This window comes from Eremothecium sinecaudum, chromosome II, assembly GCF_001548555.1.
Source record: "Eremothecium sinecaudum strain ATCC 58844 chromosome II, complete sequence".
Lineage (NCBI taxonomy): Eukaryota > Fungi > Ascomycota > Saccharomycetes > Saccharomycetales > Saccharomycetaceae > Eremothecium > Eremothecium sinecaudum.
The window spans coordinates 371611-393011 of NC_030893.1; the positions used below are offsets into that span (position 1 = coordinate 371611).

Below are 21401 nucleotides of genomic sequence, written 5' to 3' on the forward strand. Positions count from 1 at the left end.
AATGATGTACGAAGTTAAAATATATTTGACGAGGATATAAATAAAGTATATGATATCGATTGATAAAGATACCTCATTCACTAGAAATTGAATGCTAGCAGGCAGTTATATAAATAAGGGTTGCTAGATACTTTACAATCAGTTCTCTGTTAGGTAGTCTGTGAAGTTAAGTCGAATATGTCGTTTGGTTTGAATACGTTTCAGCAGTATTCCTCAGGAACAGGACTAGGAAATAATGGTGTTAAAGTAGCGCTCAGCTATTTTGATGGGATTCCAGATCAAGCTCATATTTCAAGCTTGCGGTCTAGCGAATTACAGCTTATATTTAAATCACTGCTAAAAAGGGATGATACTACCAAAGAGAAGGCATTGGCCGAGTTATTACAGTTAATTGAGAATCCATCTACAGATAAGCATGTGTTAAAGGATGATATACTGTGCCTTTGCTGGTCTCAGATGTATGCGAAGATGGTTGTGAATGATTTGAAGTCTATCCGGAGTGCTGCGCACCAAATTACCACTCGATTGATTAAGTTATTGAAAAAAGACGGTACGAGATACCTGAAGGATTTTATTCCTTTGCTGCTTTCGGGACTTTATGATATAGATATATCCGTTTCTAGGAGCACATCTGCCAACCTATTGGATTGTTTCAACGACGATGTATCGAAAATCCAGGCGTTGTGGAAATTGTTTCCCGAGCAAATACTCAACTATGTTCGGGAAGTTATTGTTGTAGAAAGCGAAGGCACTCTCTCGGATGAGAGATACGTAGCTAAGAAAGATGCTGAACTGAGATATATCCGAGTTGTCACCGGTTCTATATTGTTATTGATCCATTTGTTGAAGGCATGCAGAGAAGGCGTTGAAGCACACAAAGATGTTTACTATGAGATTCTTTCTACGGAAAGCCTTTGGAAATTGCTAAGCTTTAAAAACAATGGTAGCATAAAGGCATATCAAGCTATTCTACAATTAATGGATGTGTTGATGGAGAATGGTGATTTCCAGAACAATGAGGATGTTTTCAAGATGGCTGTGAAGACATTTTTTAAGTTTATGGCACAAATTAACAGTAAGAATATAATATTTGTCTCCCAGCTGCTAACTAGGATGGTTTCAACTCTTGTAAATCTAAACAGGTTCCAAGACGGCCGGATATGGTCGCGTAGCAAATCTTTTAAGACTACTGCATTTCAATTCCTTCTTCTCTCTACGGAGGTTTCAGAATCGAGTTATTATCCTAAGCTGTACGAATTATACAAAGGATGTAAAGTTTTCTCATATCTTACGGATTGGATACTTCTTTGGAGAAAGCATGTTGAAAAGGAATTTGGAAGAAAACTCCAGGACAGGAATAGTGAGCAACTACTGGTTGAGTGCTGGAAGCATTATTGGGCTGTAGTCCAAGATTCTGAAGATCATGAAACCCGTTTGACCGCACAAAAGGAGGCCATTATGCTCCTTCATGCGAAACGTCTTGGAGATTATCCTACTTTGGTCGATATACTAATGAAAGTTTTTCCTGTTGAGCTTCTATCGGAGGAAATTAAAAATAAAATAACAACTGCTAAGGATATCGAAGATGAGGACGCAATTTATATTGAAAATTTGCTGACAGTTTTACTTTCTAATTCAAATAATAAGGAGTCCGTAAGAAACTTGGCAAAGCTCGTCCTCGGTACATTAGAAAATGGTGACGATCATTCTATAGAGTATGGTCTTCGCATATTCCAGAGGATTATTAACTCAGGGAATACTTTAGCAAAAGAAGAGGTAGATGCTTTTGCATATCAGTTACCCATATTTATGAATGAATCTAGGCTTGAACTTCCGTCAAAGATACTGTCTGACTACTCGAAATCAAGATTTTTAGATAACCCAAAAGATGATACTACGCTTTCTATCTTTTCAGACTATATTATAGTTATTAAGCAGTTGGATATCAGTAAGAGTCAAGCTTTCTCACTCATTGATAACCTTTCTCGTGACATACTACACGCTTTATCTGGTTCCTCTCCTGATTATATTGAGTTCATTGATGAATATATTCGAACATACGATTTCAATGATAAACAGGTTTTTCACTCAAATTTACTGTCTAAGAATGTCTTAAAGAAACTTTACTACAGAGCTCTGTCATCTGGTAATATGGTTCCATTTGCTTCCAGCTTAATGAAGCTTCCTAGTGAATTCTACTTCGAGATTTTTGAGAATACATCCTTCCTAGATGAAATTCATAATACTCTCCCCAAATCTCTAATAGAGGAGGTTATGAGTTTATTATTACCCCTTGTAAAGGAGAACAACAATATTGCTAAGCGTGTCGCTAAGTCAGTACTGTTTGAAGCTAGTTCCAGAAAGATTGGGGAGTCTGATGATCTGATTAACTATGCTTTAAGATTAATTGATGCAAATAATACTGTCGTAACGGAGTTATTTCCTTCTGACATCGGTGCGGCATTTATCAACTACGTACCAAAACTCGATCATAGTTTTGCAATTTATGGCCCATCAGATGTAGTTATACATCTATTGGACATTTCACCCGAGGACAAATTTGATGTTGAGCAGGCACATAAAGGTTTAAATTACGCTTTCTTCTTACATTCGTTGGTATCTACGCGTGCAGACTTGCAAGATGATAATCTTTTATTATTCTTTACAATGATGAGCGAATTGGAGGGTCATTATCGCTCTATAAATCCTAAGTCAAGAGAGTCGTCTTGGCATTTTCAGAATACAATATTCAGGCAGCATTTACACTTTGATCCGCATGATATATTTATTTCAATAATTGAAGGTTTTTCGGACTCTAAAATTTTAAATTGGCTTGTTTCGAGACATAATTCTCCAGTTGTTATATTTTATAATTGCAGAATCCTCAGAAGTTTACTGCAAAGATCTTTCGTTTCTACCTCCTTCACTGAATATGAGGAACGTTTCAATTCCAACAAGTTTATCCAGGATATAGTAAGAGCTACAAACGCTTCATATAGCGAAAGGTTGTTTGCTGCAACTTTATTGGGCTCCACTACAAAATTTCGTGTAGATAGTGCAAATTTAGCGAGGACAAGAAATATGTTGGCGGCCGAATTAATTGGACTAAAAGGTCAGACATCTGTGATAAAGTCAACCAATATTATCATATTATATCTTACTCTAGTGCGGGTTGAGACTGACAATGAGGATTTGACAGCTGAGCCAGTATCCGCTCAAAGACTTAATATGCTTGTTTCAAATATCCATTCCTGGCTAGATAGTGATTATTGTTATGATGATTCATTCGCTGAGGTAAGGTTGGCATTGGTGATGATGGTAATAGAATTTTTGAGGTATCCTTCAGTGCAAAGCAAAAGCCAGACATTCTGTGATTTAGCGGTGAGGCTTCTAGTAGATAGCCTAAGTCTTTGCCAGATTCCAGACACTTTATTTCTAAGTGAATTAGGCATTGCGGTGTTAAAACTATACCAAATTTTAGCAAAATTGGTTGCAGAAGATAAAATAGATGATACAACATGGTCCAATAATATTGAGGAGGTCCAAGAAGCTATAATTCAGATGGGTTTTAATACTACGGAAATTAACGGTAACGAGCCCCCTATCGCTTTCTACAATAACTTGAATATAGTCTTGTCAGCCTTTCCAGAAAAGAGCTTCACTCCTCATTTCCAGCTTTTTATGGATATGGCTTTGTCTGAATCTAATGACTTGTGCTTGTTAAGATCTGCAATTTCTGTTCTGCGGAGGTTAATATTAGCACAGCAACAGGAATTTGTGATAGAATATGAATTAAAGAAGAGCAATCTAGGTTCAGAATCAGATACACTAAACTTGACAGCAGAGTTACCAGAATCCCTGATAGAGAAGCTGATTAACAATATGCCACACTATCTGCTTGAACATGAGAATCCTGCTCATTTCATCAGGTACTTATGGTACTGGCACATCTGTTTATCTTACTTCAAAGATGTTTCCTACAGCATACGTCATGAATATGTCAATCAGTTAAAGAAACATGGGCTCATTGATGACCTCCTAGATTTTATTTCTGAGCAGATAGACCTACAAGATCCCGAATTCAGATCCGCTAATAAAGCAGAGTTGATAGTCCATTACGACGTTTTACAAGAGTCCCTATTTACTGAAGATGTTTCTTTAGAATGCAAAATACTTATGGTGAGTCTTCTTTACGAAGTATTCAACAATATTAGCGCGGCGCCAAGCCATTGGTGGCTAAATATTAAAGATAGGTCACTGAAGACTAAAATTGACACTTTTGTTTCCACATGGGTTTCCCCGATATTAATCAATAATGAGTTAGAACTTGTAAACCAGAGAGTAGGCAAGCTAACTGAACAAAACGACAGTTTAACAATTAAAATAAACAAAATCACGAGAGAGATTAAGGCAAAGTACCTGATTGATGATCAAAATTTAGAGTTATCATTCAAACTACCCTCAAACTACCCATTGACAAATATTCAAGTTATAGAAGGCGCACGGGTTGGTGTTAACGAACAAAAATGGAAATCTTGGATTCTATCAACACAACGTGTTATTTCGAGCATGGAAGGTTCTATTATAGACTCGTTAGAGCTATTCACTAAAAACGTCAAATTACAATTTTCCAACTTTGATGACTGTGCCATTTGCTACTGTATTTTACATGCCGTTGATAGAAAGTTGCCCAATAAGGTGTGCCCTACCTGTAATAATAGATTTCATGGCGCTTGTTTATATAAATGGTTCAAGTCATCAGGCAATAACACATGCCCACTTTGTCGTGGCGAGATCCCTTTTAGACGCTAATTATATAGATTTAGATAGAACTTACACTTTACAAATACCTTTTAAACCATTTCATCGAGTTTATTACATCCATGTGCTTTTGTTATTTGTACCTGTTGTATTTCACTATATTGTTCTTCACTTAAAGGGCGATAATTAATGCGGAACTCGACATTCATTAAAGATCCATTAAACAGCGAACTGCAAAACGCATGACAAAGGCATTTACTGTTAGTGAAACTGAAATATTTTAGAATCTCAAATGGTAGCTATCTCCCGGAGGCAAACAAGGCATATTTCTCTGGCCGTTATTTTGTTTGTTGTGGTATTGGTGATTTATGATGGGATTATTCAATTTCAGCTCAAGCAAGAGTTCATATATTACAAGAAGTACTTCAAACATAAGAGTTCTGATATGTTAAATGTCTATGATCCATTAAATATTAAACAGATCCCAGCTCAGACTATTGACAATCTTTATAACTATGCTATTGCGAACGCTGAAAAATCAGGTAAGGCAATTGATTGGAAGAAATATGCATATGTGAACTATGCTACTAATATAAACTACCTGTGCAATACCCTGATGTTATTCCAAAACCTTATAACCTTCGGAACGAAGGCTGATTTGCTTTTGTTGTTGTCAAGCAGTTTAGTTGATACCCAGTACGAAAAGTATCATGAGGTGCAGTCTATGTGTAAAAAGCTATCGCAAATAGCACCAGACAGGGTAGTTATTAAGACAGTTGATAGTCTTATAAAGCCTGGAGACTTCACCTCATACAGTGAGAGTTTGACAAAATTGCTGGTATTCAAGCAAAATGAGTATGAAAGGGTAATTTATATGGATAGCGATAGTGTTGTTAATGATAACATGGATGAGTTGTTCTTCCTACCAGAGCATATAACATTCGCAGCACCAATATCTTACTGGCTCTTTTCGGAAGACGATTTGAAGGAAGCTGCAAAGGATATCTCGAAGGAAAAACGGTCTACTATTGATCCTTCATATCTTAATGACCTAAAGAGCAGGATCTCTGCTTCCCAGAGTATCTACAACATCCTGCCAAATCTTCCCCATTCCATATATTCCAATTCCAAAAGTGTCATCGAAGATGTCATCAAATATTCCTCTTTAAAGTCAAAGTTATTTGGTTCTTTATTCAAAAGTAAGAAGAATGGCGTCATATTTGCAAGTAATATTATGGTCATCAAGCCATCAAATATTTATTACATGATCGAGAAGAGTGTACTGCCGCATGCCCTGGTTTCTGAGACAGAATATGATATGGATGTAATAAATGAAAGAATTTTCAACTTACAGCAGATAATTCATGACCAGTTTCTTTCGTTCAGGGAACATAAGACTAGATTTATACCCAAAATACTAGTTTTGCCATACAGCAGATACAATATTCTATCCGGATCACTTCTTCGGGAACAGCTACATCCACATCTGAAGAATGATATGCTGGGCTACAAAGTTAATGACATTACTGGGAAGGAGTCCCAGCCAGACCTCAAAACTATCGCATCGAAAGCTAAATACGTACACTTTAGCGACTATCCAATGGGTAAACCATGGACATTTGGATCTGCCGATGACATAAAATGCTCACTAGACGGCGTGGCCGTAAATCAGGAGAACAAACAGGAGCTCTGTAAGCTATGGAGTAACGTATACGAGAAATATTTCGAAGATAAACAGATATGCAATATCTAATTATGAATTTTTAAGGAAATTTGCAGATAACACTTCAGTTAGTTATCATTCAGTTATGCAGCGTATTCCATCCATTACCTGTCTAGCACACCATGCTTTTGAGCCTCCGCATCAAGTAATCTTTCAATCTCATCACCGTGCTTTTCGCCGGGTTTTCCATCTTTGAACGCATAGTCGATAGATATCACTTTGTTAGCCACAATTTGGTTATTAAGTTTTGCCAGGGCTTGATCCGAGTCTTTAAATGTTGTGTAATATACATATGCACACCTCAACGTTCCGCCTTTCAACGTAAAAATCTCAGGCTGGAGAGGCATTCGACCAAATTTACCAAATAGCTTCTGCAGCAGTTGGAGGTCAACTGTATTATCCAAATTCTTCACAAACAATTTGGCTCCTGTAATTATTGGGGCAATATTCTTGTTATTCTCCAAAGTTCTTCTGACCTTCAACACCTTACCATACAGACTCACGTTGTTGTTTAAAGACTTAATGGCAAAATCACAGTCACTCTCCTTGTAATATTCTATAAAAGCAAAGCCCTGATATTCCTGTTTAACCTTATCTTTGGGGTACCTTATACGCGCAACAGGTCCCATTTGGACAAACAACTCATACAAGCATTGCTTTGTGACCTCACTATCAAGGTTACCAACGTATATAGTACACGAATTATTCTGATCCATAACAAACAGGAAATTTAAACTGCTGAACAACCCAAAGCATGAAGTAAACCAGCCAAACAGTATTTACACCAATTCGATTCCTGATTGTAATCGTAGACCAGGTACTCTTTATTGAAACGCCTGACGTCTTCAATTAATTTTTAGTTTCACTCAGATTTCCCAACACTGAGATGATAACATTAATATACTATACAATACAGCACAAACCAATCCTGCAGCACTACAGTGGGATGTTATAAACCAATGCCCTTACAACGACTGCTGAATATTAGTAAAGGCGGTTACCCGCACTTGGTGATAAATTACAAAAAAAATCAGCTTGTAAGAACTTCTCCAAGTACTCAATCCTTTTAGTTAACAAGTAACAAAGACCATGTCGCCAACTAAGGGTTTAGCGCTCAGTAGTGAATTGAAATATCTTTCTGTTGATCTACCTGTTGTACTGTTTTGCTACTTTGCTAACTTAAATCTCACGTGATTGCTAGTATAGAGTCCTGAAAATGATACTATACCAGCGCAGTTATTATCTCAGTTATGAAGTGTTTGCTTTTAACCGATGGTATACTGTTACTGTGAACTTTCCGCTGAAATCTACCTCACTGTTTTCATAGAATGGTTCCTAGGAACTATGTCGGATTTCAAAAGCAGCCTGGCGCCGAGATAAGTTCTTTATTTCACCTTGAACAACGATCTGTTTGCTATTGATGTGTTTCGCTTCCATATAGCATTGATAGTTAAAGGGGTAGTGGTTCGCCTAGTCATTGCTGCGAGAGATCTGATCTTCTGTGTGCTCAGGGAGCTCTGCATTTTTCTACGGAGATGTATTCATACCATAGATACTGTTTTCGGCATTGACAACATCCGGTGTTAGCTCATCAGATGTCGTCATTTGTCCTGACGTTGATTATGGCCGTGATTTTTATAAAGTTTCAATTAGGTTCATCTAGTGTTAGGGAGGAAGGGTTTTCATCTATGCAAGCGTTGCTTAGAGTATTCACTACATGCTGTCCCTTCAGCTTGACCGTTGTCTGAAAGTAAAATGTCCCGTTTAATCGCTCATCTATTGATCGCTGTAATAGTGCTGAGTTTCATAATCGGGCGACACATTCTAGAAATGACTATATAAAAAAAAACTATAACTCTGCCGTCCGTAGACATGACGAGTGTAGGGGTAGCTAACACAGTAGAAACGACCTAATAGAGCGTTTATATCTGAAATATTCTTAACTCTCGGTGAATTATATGTTTATGAAAAATTTTCACCATCGCCATATAAAACCGTTCTATAGAAATCTTAAGTCGGACCCTTGTTTTCCGCCAACATTCAGGTAGAGACTGGGACATTTCATTTAAGGAGCTCGCTGTCAGTTCTTGTGAACGTGCACTAATTATAAAAGCAACTTACAAAGCTTTTGATGGATCGTTAACCGCTAAAAATTCTGTATTACTTTGGAAGCTTAAAAACCATCGCAGAAATTACGGAAACCAATAGTTAAAATAATGACTACTATGGATCAGGACGCAGAGCATTCGTTCATCAACCATGAACTCTCTGTTAATCTAGACTCTACAAATGCGTTCGAGGGCCCAGAGAAGCTTTTAGAAATATGGTTCTATCCCAATGAAGCGTCTATTCCAAACAAGAAAAGTTTGCGTTCTATATCTCTAGACGACTGGAGTGAAATGTTGGATCTAATGAAATGTAAGGTTTTGTCTATTAAGAAAACTGCGAAGATGGATGCTTTCTTATTAAGCGAATCGTCGATGTTTGTATTTGACCACAAGTTAACTTTAAAGACATGTGGTACGACAACGACCTTGCTATGCCTCGAAAAGTTGCTACGTACAGTGACTGAGGTCCTTTCGTGGGATTTCCTACACCCAGTTGAAGGAAAATATAGCCCTTACAAGGTGTTCTATTCTAGGAGATGCTTCATGTTCCCTCATAAACAGCTATCTGTCCACCGGAGCTGGTCTGACGAAGTTAACTACTTAAAAGGATTTTTCACCTCTGGCAGTTCTTATGTTATTGGCCCCAGCGACCAATGCAACCATTGGAAGTTGTATGTGACTGAAACTAATAAGGATCTCGAAACGCAGGTAGGCCCCGAAAATAAAGATGAGACGCTTGAAATCCTCATGACAGGACTAGACCCAAAGGTTGCTCAAAAATTCTATTACGACAGAACACCCAGTGCCGGTTCAACTGTCACCGAAGGCGAATCTGGACACACTGTGGGCAACCAAATGACCAAAATCACAAAATTAGACGCCATCTATGACAACAAGACCAATTCAAAGCTAATCCAAGACTCCTTTGCCTTTACTCCATGCGGCTACTCTGCTAATATGATGATAGACGAAAAGTACTACTATAATACCCATATCACTCCTGAATGCGACTGGTCTTACGCCTCTTTCGAAAGCAACCTACCAGTTGCTGAAATTTCCGCAGGCACACAGACGCAGTTGGATATAGTCAACAAAGTTACCAGCATATTTTGCCCTACTGATTTTTGTTTAACATTCTTCGCCAAGAACACGTTAAATGAGAACTTTCTATCCCACACCGAACTACTAGATGAGGTCCCTAACTACGAGCGTAAAGATAAGGTTATTCAGTACTTGGACGACTACCACCTTGTCTACATAAGATACACCCGTGCTGAGTAGCACCTGGTAATCCAACTACTGAATACCGTATGTATCGTAGTTCACAAAATCACTATCCACCTATTTGAACAAATTCGATGGATGAGTATAGGTTTACTTATAAATAGTGTTGACTGTATAAAATCTATCCGTTTAATTATCACAATCAAATTAAAGCATACAAAAACCGGCTCTTCAGGAGTCCCTCCTCCTGCTCACCCACTTTCCTCACTTGTGCTAACGTTAACCATTAAGTGTATAAAGCCATACTAGAGGAACCCGTACACCCCACTACCGCCTAACAATGCGACGGAGTTCGTCGGTTACCACTGTATCCCAATGGTACCTCCTGACACACGAGGACTCACCAGATCATCCCTGCACAAAGTCTAAGTGTAATTTTTGCTCTCGGCTCTACGATCATGGCTTTTTGTTCCATATATTTGGACAGAGGACGAACTTCTACGCGGCGTCACGTTTCCGTCTGTCTGACACAAAAGCCGTTTTCTATTTGTCGACTTTAGAAATAGAAACTATATATATTGACTACAAATGAACTGAACATAAGCTTCTGGTATCGATCTGTTTTACTACTTCTTACTTTTCATTTTTGAATACAGTAGCATTCATATTCTGAAGGAAACCAACCAGTATTCACGAGTTTTTCTGAATATAAATCATAGCTGCCTTCTACTCGAATTGAAGTTTGGAATAATCAAAGATGAAATTCACTAACTACGTTATTGCCTTGACTGGTGCGTTCGCAACACTAGCAAGCGCTCAAAGTGCTATAAACGCTACCAATGCTTCGGCTGGTGGCAACAGTGCCAATGCCGGCGCAATGCTAAATGGTTTTGTACCATCTATTGCTGGTGCCGCTGTCGCGGGTATACTTGCCTTTTTGGTTTAAGAAAACGATGGCCAAGACGCCTGATTACCCTTTTTGGAAAAGAGTGATTAGCTAAGCTGACCTGAAATGACCTGAAAGGAAAGATTACGAACGTGCGGTGGTAACAGTATACGTTAGATTTTGTGTTCACTATTTTTTGTCACGATTATTATCAATACTTTTAATATTTTTGAATTAATCTAATCATTTTATGATGGGGAGAAGTGTTTCCATTGTTTAATTATTAATTTTTTTTGTATTTATCTACATGGTACTACAACTCTGACTACTCATATGAATACTATCACTACTAAAATTTTGTTTTTCTTTCGAAACTAAGCATTTTCTTAAAAGAAAAAACCCCAAAAAATTTCTAAAAATTAAAAAAATTAAAAAAATTAAAAAATAAAAAAAAAATCGAAAAAAACCGAAAAAACCGAAAAAAATTTGTATATTATAATTTCATGATTATAATATAATAGCATCAACTCGTCCATGAATCTTTCTCCGGTCTTTGGTAAGCGGTACATGGGTTACCCTTACTGAAATTTTTTTATTTGCACGCAGGAAGATCTCTATATTATTATAGATTTCAAATCAAACCATAATTATAACAACATCACTATTTTGGTTTCCATACGAGTTTTCGGGGACTACGCCCTTAATGAGCCATATTTCTATCTGAACATGTGTTTTTGAGATAAAAATTGACACATCTAATGACTAGGAGCTAATAGCCAAATATTTTTTTTTTTGTAATTTAACTGAGTCTTATTAATTACTTAAAAGCTTCCACGAAGATCACAAAAAAACCTCTTTTATAATATAATTGCGCTCCCAGCTTATTTTTACTACTGCACGATTTACACACTGGCCACCTTTTTTTATGTTTAAGCTAGTTACTCCCTATCTACTACATCTACTAGAATTATACAAATTTACAATACTAATACTCCTTAAAGATTATCACTCGTTTATTCGAATAAGCGTATGACTAAAGTTAGAATCACTAAGCCATGCGATCAATGAAAGCTTCTAAGAAAAAGCTCTTTCTTTCAGCCACATAAACTTATCACAATGTTCAGAACATGTGACTGCTATTTTTTTAGCCCAGGGCAAAAGATAGCAAATCAACTCCTACGTTTCCCAACAGGCTAAATTGATTAGATAGATCTTCTACCGCCCCTCTTGTTAGCACTCTAAACGAGCTCGGATCTTGTCCGTTACCCGGACCCTGCGGCACCGTTGTCTGTGACCTTTCATAAGATCTATACTTAGAAGGCGGTGTAGTTCAGCCTCCGACAATGTTTAACAGTGAGACCCTTAGTGTTTATTTGTATATTTTTTTATTCATTACGGAAACCGGTTATAAAGTTTTTTCTTTATTGATTCATATATAAATAACGTTTCTTGCTACAAAACAGTTTGGATTATATTCTGATCAAAGAGCAACTACAGTTCATAAGAAGTTTCAAGTCTAAATGCAATACAAAACTGGTCTATCATCTGCAGCTCTTCTAGCTGCTGCAGTTTCCGCTCAATGTAAGTATAGAGATGTTTAATATTCTACTTAATGGCAGGAGGTTCTAGCACATATGGGTAAATCAGCTCAAAAGCAGCTTTGATTGGAGAGAAGAATGAGGGATCTAAGTTGAAGAGGACCTGCTATTTTTAGCGGGTTTGCATTATCACAACGCCCAGTTTCCTGAGCGTTTCGAGTGTCCTAAAAATTTTGCCGGTGCGGTGTGGGGGTTTGATCTCGTTGCTCGGCGGGTTTTATCTTGTGCTCGAAGTTCCGACCAATCACGTGACTACATGGTACTAACATTAGTTTACAGCCAACAGCTCTAATAACGTTCCATCTTCATGCTCTTTCAGTGCGGTTGCCACTGCCACTTCCCAAGCAGACCTAGACAGATACAGTCAGTGCCGTAAGTTGGTCGGTGACTTGGTCGTCACTGGTGAGCTAGGCTCTGCAAGCTTGGCTAACGTCCAGGAGCTAGACGGTTCTTTGACTATTGCTGGTGCTACCAAGATGGTGAACTTCGCCGCCGACTCTTTGAAGTCTATCTCCAACCAGTTGAACTTGACTGGTTTGACTGTTTTGGAGACTGCTTCCTTTGGCTCCTTGGAGAAGGTCAAGTCTATCGATTTGACAACTTTGCCAGCTCTTACTTCCTTGGTCACCAAGTTGCAAACCGCTGACAACATCATCATTGCTGACACTGGTTTGGAATCTATTGAAGGATTCGAGGCTTTGGACACTGTCCAGATCTTCAACGTCAACAACAACAGAGGTTTGTCCGTTGTTAACTCCAAGTTGAAGTCTGTTACCAATGCATTGGAAGTTCTTTACAACGGTAAGGACGCACAAGTCACATTTGACAACTTGATCTGGTCTAACAACATTACTTTGAGAGACGTTAGCTCTGCATCTTTTAAGAACTTAGAGAAGGTTAACTCCTCTCTAGGTTTCTTCAGCAACGACGTTGACAACATCAGATTCCCTAAGTTGACTAATGTTGGGGGTTCTTTGTCCATTGTTGAAAACAACAAGTTAACAGACGTTAATTTCTCCAACTTGACTAACATCGGTGGTGCTCTTGTCGTTGCCAACAACACTGCTCTAAGACAAATCAAGGGTTTCAACAACTTGCAAACCATTGGTAGTGCTTTGGTAGTTAGAGGTGACTTCGGCAGATTGGACTTGGAGAAATTGAAGACCATTAGAGGTGGTGCTGATGTCCAAACCACATCCGCAAACTACACCTGTGACAGCTTGGCTGACCTGCAAAAGTCTGGTGGTATTCAAGGTGACAAGTTCGTTTGTAAGAACGGTGCTTCCTCAACTTCTGTGAGCTTGGGTACTGCCACCAGCGCCACTGCTAGCGGTAGTTCCAGAAGCTCTTCCAGCAGCAGATCATCTTCCTCCAACGCTGCCCCAGACTCCCTTGCAAACGCATCTTTCATGGGTGCTATTGCTGCTGTCGCCCTAGCCCTATTGTAGGAGGAACATATCATAATACACTGGACTTTGTTATTCCTAATGTCAAAATTCAAAATTATCAGACGCTGGTTCTTTATGTTAACGACGGACTTCAAAAATGTCTCCCTTGGCAAAAAGTTGTTCACTTAAACCGTCAAAATTTCTTCATATCGAGATTGGCTTGGGCTCCAAGGAATAATACTAATAACTCGATATCTTAGTGTTTACTAAATTGTTTTATATATGTTCTAATTTTATCACATTTCCTAAGTGCTAACACTACTTAGGAAATCTCCAATGGTTTTACTAGATTACGCATCTAAGTTGTTAGTACGTCTGGCTGCTGAAATAGTCGTTAAACTACTGTATTGCGATCTAATTTAATAAATAATACTTAGCAGAACTAGTGCTTATGAAGCTCAACTCTGGTGTCTTAAGTTAACAGTTGCAATTACTACATCTTGACGTTGAATTTATACAGTCCAGATGAAATGCTAAATATGGCTAAATATCAGGATCAAAGCGTTGGACACTAATTTCTAAACTTTGACTAAATACAGTGTAAGTTATCACAAATCTTTGCAGGTTTCATCTAGGAATACAGTAAGAATTTTAACAATCTTCTCTAAAGCTTCTAAACATTCTCTAGTTTCCCTATTGACTCTTTCCTGATCAGGTCCAAGCCTAGCAAAGAATTCCTTCCTATAAGGAGTTGCTTTCATAACTAGTTTGAATACTGGTCTAACCAACACTCCATGGTAACGGCTCAAGGTCCTACTATAAGCCTTATTGAACGCATTAGTCAATTCTATGTCGGAGTCTTGAACAAGCTCTCTAATAGCTTCCTCCATAAACTCTAAGCTTCTGACTAACCAAAGCAACCCCTCCGAAGCCACCTTTACCCCCTTGGCACGTTCGTTGACTACCATGTCCTGTAACGTTTTTGAGTCATCAGGAAAGGTATCAAGCCTATAACGTAGCTTGTTGATATTTGTCACTAAGTCTCTCTGGATAATTGAAAAGGCAGGATTTCCAAGGAGGTTAAAGAGCTTTATAAGACCTTCAGATGCTTCAATGAACTCTAATGACGAAATGCCACCGTCAGTTCCCACAGGAACGTCTTTAAACGAAGTTTTTAATTCATCAAAGAAAGTAGACATCTTGCCAAGGAAATAACTTTACTTAAGGTCTGAATTGAGCGGGTTCAAGGATAGTAAGGGACTTGCTTTAGAAGACCCATCTATATATCAGGGATGTAAATACTTATACTGCGTAGCTTGTGAAAATTCCTTCCCATGTTCCTGTACAAGCCCCACTATAATTACGCGCACATGGAAAAGTGAGAGATATCAGTCACTATATCGTATTTATATTATCTTTCTTATTTTCTAGTTTACATATGGTTTATACTAGAACTGAAGAGTGATTGGAATTATATTTTATTTGAGGCCTTGCTGCTTCTTCAATTTTACCTTCTCCCAATATGTCATTTTAGCTTCGGGTTTTGCCGCAGGGGCTGGTGATGCTGTCTTTTGATTCAAACGTCTCTCGATATCCTCCTCTATTTCACGTTGCTTACGGGCAGCTTCATCCTTAGCCCGGTTTATTCTATTACGCTCTTCACGTTCTCTTATGAGGCGCTCTTCGTTTTGTAATTTTTTAGTTTCTTCCTCTTTAGCTGCAAGTTCTTCCTTCTTATTAGCAAGCATTTGTTCATAACGTTGTCGGCGGACCTCCTCTATTCTAGCCTTTTTAGCCTCCTCCAATTTGGCACGGTTTTCAGCACGTAAGGTATCCAATTGAGAATTTCTAGAGCGTTGAAGTTTATCCCAGTAAGTTAGGTAAGAAGGATAGATGTTCACCAACCGGTTATGAAGAGTGACGCTCTCTTCATGTTCCTTCTTGACCTTCTCCAATAACATTTTCTTGACGTTTTGGTAGTTTTTCAAGTCTCTATCCTCTTGCATCTTCGCATCTTTCTCCCAGACTGGAAGTTGAAGCTTTCTGTAGGCTCTTTCTGTGTAGTCAACCTTTTTGAAAGCATTGGACATACGTTCGTCAAGATCCTTCTTATCCTTTGAGACCAATTCGACAGTCAATTTCTTAAATTTCTCTAAGTTCATGTCCTTGGCCTCTTCTGGGTCAATATAAATGATACCTCTGGCGTTAACATCCATGATCATCTTCTTCATAGTCATTTCGTTAATTTCAGCCAATTCACGTTCTCTCTTCTCTTCTGCACGACGTTGAGCTTCTGCTTCTAATCTAGCCTCAGCAGCTTCTTTTTCCTCCTTCATACGTCTTTGTCTCTCTTCAACCACCTGCTCAGGTGTTAAAGCAACGCCTGAAGATGATTGTCTTTCAAGTTCTATCTGTCTCAAACGCTCATCGGCCAGAGCCTTTTCACCAGCGTAGATTTCCTTGTTCTTCCTTAGCAATTCAGTACGAGCTAGTCTGATCTTGTCAACGTAGGTGGCTTGAGAAAATCCTTCCGCCTCTCTCAATAATTTGGCAAGTTCAATCAATTGGGAACGGACGTCGGAGTTACGGGTCATGATTTGCTCTGGTTCCTCCTCTTGCAATGGAGCACTGGTTTCTTCTTCACCATCATCTGGAGAACGCTCGCTCTCTGGAGCTCCAGTGTAACCTAGAACCTCAAATGGATCATGTACAAAAGTAACAATCTGAGCCTCGCAGTCAATAGAGAAGGAAACGTAGTCATCCATGGCAGCTTGTAGTAGGGCCTTCTCCAATTCCAAGGGGGAAAAGTCGAATGGTGCTGGCAAATTGACGTAGTCAAATAGCTCATCTAGTTTAATGACTGTAAAGTTCTTCGAAGCATCAATAAAGGCCTTTCTGATGGTGAAGTCTTTTAGTGGTGCAACATAACGAGCAAAGTATGGCTTCTTTACAAGAGCTGGTAGTAATGAAGTTAGCTTCTCCTTCAATGTGACGATATCAAATCCACTGTTGAGCAAGTGGTATAATTCTTTGACGTCTGGATCGACCTTGCTAAAGACAGACTCTTCAGTAGCAGCCTCAATCATCTCTTGTCTGGTTGGCTTGTGGTCCAAATCCAAAAAGCCGATTAAACGTAAGCTAGGATCAAAACCAATAATTGGTAAATCATCTTGGGCAATAGATAAGGCAGACAGCAAGAATTGGGAAGCATGCAGAACAAAATCTTCTTCTGTAGCATTTGGGTTATTTTGATAAAGCTTGTAGAACTTCTCTAAAGCAATAGAATTCATCAAGTAGTTAGAAGAGACAGAGAAAACCATAGCCATGTTCTGGTAATAATTAGCCAAAACAGACGGCTTTGGTGGACGAGATGAAATAGACAACAAGTGATGAACATCCTCAATAGACCTGAAAGCCTCATGCCACAACTCTAATTTAACAGATACATTCACTTGCAAAATACGTTGATCCAAGTAACGTTGTAAAGTGTCCGCATCAGAGAGATCCACCGTATGCTGTCTGAACTTTGCCCTGTAGTAATTTGCGGTATCCAAATGCTGACGCAACATGTCGGCAAGCCTTTTGAATTCATTTTTCCTGTTATATTTCAAACAAAATTGCATCGCCCTATTCACTGCACCAGAGTATGTGATTTCCAACTGAGAATTGTTTCTCAATAGATCTAAAACATTACGATATGACTCCCATGTAAATCTCAACCATGAAGTAACAGCCTCATCATTGAAACCACCAACGGACTGGTCCTGTTCATAAACAGAAATTAAAAGGTTTTCCGGTGTAACACCTCCTTCCAAGTCTTCTTCATCGGTATTTTCTTCCCTGTTAGCCTTAGCCTCTTGCTTACTCATATTGGTTTCAATCAAGTCAATAAATTTACGAGATACTGAACCAACACTGTTGAGCCCTTCTGCAGAAGATTGTACATTTTTCTTATAGTGGTATAAACCATTCTTTATATCTTTACCCTTCTTCAATTGAACACCCAATTCCAAGAACTTGATCACAATAGGTTCAATTGCAGCAGGATCAGCTGAACGTATTCTCTTTGAAGAGAAGTAATCGAACAAGGATTGTAACGCAGCTTGTGGCTCATTAACCGATATTAACTCATCGGCCCTTTTGAGAGCGTTTTCGGGACGTAAAATTGGCGGAGGCATAATTAAAGGCTTATAGAGCAATTCTTAAGTTAAAATGTACACCTTGTCTAGTAAATTATTATTTTAATCCAGTGTATCATCAGGAAGTAAGTATTAAATAGACTTAAGCTTTAAAAATTTTTCACTACGGAAACTGAAATTTTAGATATCGTAATTTACGGCACTACTAAAGAGATGAGATAGAAACCGACCAAGTACATATAAGTGGGGCCTGCATTCAGTATATAAGCTGCTGCTATTGTACTAGTATCTATATAGATGTAAGGGCTACCGGTAGGTTTTTATAATTGACTAAACTGACTGAACCATGAGATCAACTATTTCGGTGGCTGGATCATCGTCATGTTTAGCGGTCTCTATATTAGTTAAAGCCCTTTTGATGCCAACATTTAGGTTCGAAGCGACAGAACCCAGCTGGTCAATAACTTGGAGCCTACCGGCATCATTTAGGAAACCTGATTCAACCATAACTTGGTTGAATTCGTCAAGAGAGGACAAGTTAGGAACAGCAATCTCATTGTCAAAGCAGCTGAGGATGTCCATTTGCTGTAGCACGCTGTAAGCAGATGTTGTAGAAATCAGTAGAAGGCGGCGATCACTAGGGGGCTTTCTTTTTAGATAAACCTTGAGTACCTGGAGAATATTGTTGGAGAAACGGGGGCCGATAGGGACCCAGTCAACAAGAGTTTCGATAGAATCAATGACTAGGATATTCAGAGGGGACTTATAAGCGTCTCTGAAGGTGTTGTCTATGTAGGCTATCTTAGCTGCCTCTGAAAGCCCTGCGATTTCCTCTGGTGAAATCATCCTGATGAAAGGGAAACCAGAATCCAGAGCGATGGCAGCAGCTAGAGCGGTTTTACCGGAGCCTGCAGGGCCGTGTACTAGCAAAGATACGAGCCTTGACTTGTCGCTGTCCTTTACTTGACGAATATAACGTGAACCATGTTTTAAAATCTGTTCTACACGAGGGGAGTAGTGGATGATACCGCCCTCTACGCACGTCTTTAGATCTTCCTCGCTGATACCGAATGCCGGCGTAACTTCTTCGAGGGCATTTAAAAAGTCTTGTCTTGTAACCCTCATATTGGCTATCTCCTTCTCGTTCATTCTAGTTTTGCCTTCGCCGATATTCACAGTCTTGTTAATGGCAAAGGAGCTGGCACTTTTGACCAACCCCTCAATCTCAGCACCGGAGAAGTTCTTCGTTAAAGCTGCAAGTTCCCGTAGGTCAACATCTGAAGCAAGCATTTTGTTTTCCCTCATCTTTTTGGTCTGGATCTCGAAGATTTGAAGTCTGCCGTCCTCGTTTGGAAGTTGGATTTCAACCTGCACCTCAAATCTACCAGGACGCAACAATGCACTATCGATAAGATCTTTACGGTTGGTCATACCAATCACCAAAATATTGTTCAGTTGATCTACACCATCCATTTTAGCTAGGAGCTGGTTAACAACGTTGTCGCCTACACCGGTACCGTCCCCACGGGAACCTCTCTGCTTAAATACGGAGTCCAATTCATCGAAGATAATGATATGTAGTGAAGATTCCTCACCTTTTGCGCGATACTCTGTCTCAGCATCCTTGAAAAGGTTACGGATATTCTCTTCTGAGGAACCCACGTACTTACTCAAAATTTCAGGACCGTTAACAATCTTCGGCTCCTTAGCATTCAGCATTGTTCCTATCTTCCTAGCAATAAGAGTTTTACCCGTACCAGGTGGCCCATATAGTAAAAGACCTTTCACATGGGATATTCCCAACTTCTCTATCACCGCAGGCGGGAAAATTCTACTTGCAAATGCTCTTCTGAAGATCTTAGTGAATTCCCTGTCCAAACCACCCACTCCCAGATCTTCAAACTTAAAATCGGGCCTAATGACAGCGTCTGATCTTGGTCTCAGTGAATTCGAAGATTTTAGGTTCACGAGCCCATCCTTGCCCTTATAAAAGTTAATCTGTGTCTGCTTCACCAGAATACCCTTCGCTTCAATTCGATTGGAAACAGGAGTCACAATCTCAACATCACCCAAATCTATAGTCTGCAAACTGCGCACTCTAAGGTCAAAAATATTTCCTTTGAATTCAAAGACTAGATATTGTGTAGCCGAAAACACCTGCGATTCAAACGCCTTGATGAACTGCTTAGACAACTCATCTTGGTCAAAGGGTGTATCCACAGCTTTCGCACGGTTTCTAAACGAGATTTCTAGATCTAGCGCGCCCAAGTATACTTGTTTACCCGACTGGCCAAACATATCAAATACTTGAGCCCTCACTTCTTGGTTGAGCGACCATCCACCCCATGTACGCTGGTTACCGTTAAACCCTAAAGTTCCTGGCTGCACATTAGAGGAATGTTTCGTAGTAAATACAAACAAATCATCAACAATGACATATGTATTATCTGGAAAATCAGATGGAGAAGTAGCTACCACGTTTAACAATGCTAGTGAATTGCTAGGGCAGTTCGCAATCCGTAATTGCTTTGGTCTTGTATCAAAGTGGTTCATAGCAGATGGCTGAGACACGCTTGGACTTCTTCCAAATGACGGTAATTTCCCTGAGAAGCCGAATCTATCCATTATACGTTCAATTGTACGATATACAGATTATTTTAAGTAAGGTAGTTAATGTATAAGCTTTGTTTAATAAGGAAGTCGCTTACAACTCCTTTCGTCGTACGTGATCTTTAACCCGACCGTATTAATGTTACGATAACTAGCTTACATTGAAGTTATATGTTCTATCTAGTCTTTCTTGGAATCCTGTTTGCTGTCATTGCTACTCTTGTCCCCCTTTGAAAGGAATGCATAGACCAAAACGCCAATTAAAACGACTTTCCAGTTCTTCTGTATAAACGACCGTTTGTCAGGTTCAACATCTTCTTTGAAAGCAGCTGTTCCGGGAACTACCTTGGCCTTCTTGTCATTATAGGTCTTCGTTATCTTCTTGCGCTTTAAGGGTTGAGCATCGTGGCCTGGAATGGTTTCCCTTTCGACTATTTGAATCCCTGTTGTATTGGGATTTAGCTTTAGGGACAGCTTCAAGCTGTCGCTACAATGAGGGAGACGATCAATGATAAGATCGTACCTTAGGGGTAAGTCGATCTGCGGGATCGGTTAGTATAGTTCTTTGCAGTGGAAACTTAACAATGCTAACATACAGCTAGATATGCGAAACATGAATGACGTCCATCAGATGTATCAGCACCCACACAATACACATCTGGTTCGAATTCCTGGTTGATTGCAGTCAACTCAAAATGCCCTTGGGGTTCCTCTGGAGTTATGTGGTGAATTAAAGTACCGAAGATATGTTTATTTGGATCACTTGGCTTCTGTAAATATAGCGGGATAGAGACTCCTGAGGCAAGAGACAAACTGCTAAAAATAACACCAGCCAGTAGAATACATAAGTGAGTCTTTGATAGGCATGCGATACCTAATAATAATTTCATAGTAGGCCTATGGTCTGATTCTTTGTTTTTGATGAAATTACGGTTATCCTAAAAAGCCTACGAATTAAAAATAA

At 39.1% G+C, this 21401-nt stretch overlaps 10 protein-coding genes and 1 non-coding gene across 11 annotated transcripts; 6 read left to right on the top strand and 5 right to left on the bottom strand.

The window, feature by feature from the left end:
* Positions 1 to 177: 177 nt before the first annotated feature.
* Positions 178 to 4812, top strand: RKR1 (ubiquitin-protein ligase RKR1; the record flags this gene model as incomplete). The annotated part of the gene is made up of 1 exon (XM_018130207.1): positions 178 to 4812. One exon carries the CDS (start codon positions 178 to 180, stop codon positions 4810 to 4812), a length of 4635 nt encoding a protein of 1544 aa, XP_017985697.1.
* A 241-nt stretch (positions 4813 to 5053) lies between these two features.
* On the top strand, positions 5054 to 6514 carry GNT1 (glucose N-acetyltransferase; the record flags this gene model as incomplete). The annotated part of the gene is made up of 1 exon (XM_018130206.1): positions 5054 to 6514. The coding sequence occupies one exon, from the start codon at positions 5054 to 5056 to the stop codon at positions 6512 to 6514; it is 1461 nt and encodes a 486-aa protein (XP_017985698.1).
* Positions 6515 to 6588: 74 nt separating this feature from the next.
* HSH49 (U2 snRNP complex subunit HSH49) lies at positions 6589 to 7200 on the bottom strand (the record flags this gene model as incomplete). Its single annotated transcript, XM_018130205.1, has 1 exon — positions 6589 to 7200. One exon carries the CDS (start codon positions 7198 to 7200, stop codon positions 6589 to 6591), a length of 612 nt encoding a protein of 203 aa, XP_017985699.1.
* Positions 7201 to 8227: 1027 nt separating this feature from the next.
* On the top strand, positions 8228 to 8304 carry AW171_hschr2218. The gene has a single exon (XR_001930072.1). It is a non-coding gene; the product is annotated as an HBLSNR86 (small nuclear RNA).
* A 396-nt stretch (positions 8305 to 8700) lies between these two features.
* SPE2 (adenosylmethionine decarboxylase SPE2) lies at positions 8701 to 9873 on the top strand (the record flags this gene model as incomplete). The annotated part of the gene is made up of 1 exon (XM_018130204.1): positions 8701 to 9873. The coding sequence occupies one exon, from the start codon at positions 8701 to 8703 to the stop codon at positions 9871 to 9873; it is 1173 nt and encodes a 390-aa protein (XP_017985700.1).
* A 700-nt stretch (positions 9874 to 10573) lies between these two features.
* Positions 10574 to 10762, top strand: AW171_hschr2220 (HBL197Wp; the record flags this gene model as incomplete). The annotated part of the gene is made up of 1 exon (XM_018130203.1): positions 10574 to 10762. One exon carries the CDS (start codon positions 10574 to 10576, stop codon positions 10760 to 10762), a length of 189 nt encoding a protein of 62 aa, XP_017985701.1.
* A 1460-nt stretch (positions 10763 to 12222) lies between these two features.
* ECM33 (Ecm33p) lies at positions 12223 to 13748 on the top strand (the record flags this gene model as incomplete). The annotated part of the gene is made up of 2 exons (XM_018130202.1): positions 12223 to 12283; positions 12580 to 13748. The coding sequence occupies 2 exons, from the start codon at positions 12223 to 12225 to the stop codon at positions 13746 to 13748; spliced, it is 1230 nt and encodes a 409-aa protein (XP_017985702.1).
* Positions 13749 to 14296: 548 nt separating this feature from the next.
* Positions 14297 to 14887, bottom strand: AW171_hschr2222 (GLTP domain-containing protein; the record flags this gene model as incomplete). Its single annotated transcript, XM_018130201.1, has 1 exon — positions 14297 to 14887. The coding sequence occupies one exon, from the start codon at positions 14885 to 14887 to the stop codon at positions 14297 to 14299; it is 591 nt and encodes a 196-aa protein (XP_017985703.1).
* Positions 14888 to 15166: 279 nt separating this feature from the next.
* RPG1 (translation initiation factor eIF3 core subunit a) lies at positions 15167 to 17866 on the bottom strand (the record flags this gene model as incomplete). The annotated part of the gene is made up of 1 exon (XM_018130200.1): positions 15167 to 17866. One exon carries the CDS (start codon positions 17864 to 17866, stop codon positions 15167 to 15169), a length of 2700 nt encoding a protein of 899 aa, XP_017985704.1.
* A 291-nt stretch (positions 17867 to 18157) lies between these two features.
* Positions 18158 to 20452, bottom strand: SEC18 (AAA family ATPase SEC18; the record flags this gene model as incomplete). The annotated part of the gene is made up of 1 exon (XM_018130199.1): positions 18158 to 20452. One exon carries the CDS (start codon positions 20450 to 20452, stop codon positions 18158 to 18160), a length of 2295 nt encoding a protein of 764 aa, XP_017985705.1.
* A 165-nt stretch (positions 20453 to 20617) lies between these two features.
* On the bottom strand, positions 20618 to 21327 carry EMC10 (Emc10p; the record flags this gene model as incomplete). The annotated part of the gene is made up of 2 exons (XM_018130198.1): positions 20618 to 20977; positions 21034 to 21327. 2 exons carry the CDS (start codon positions 21325 to 21327, stop codon positions 20618 to 20620), a joined length of 654 nt encoding a protein of 217 aa, XP_017985706.1.
* Positions 21328 to 21401: the final 74 nt, after the last annotated feature.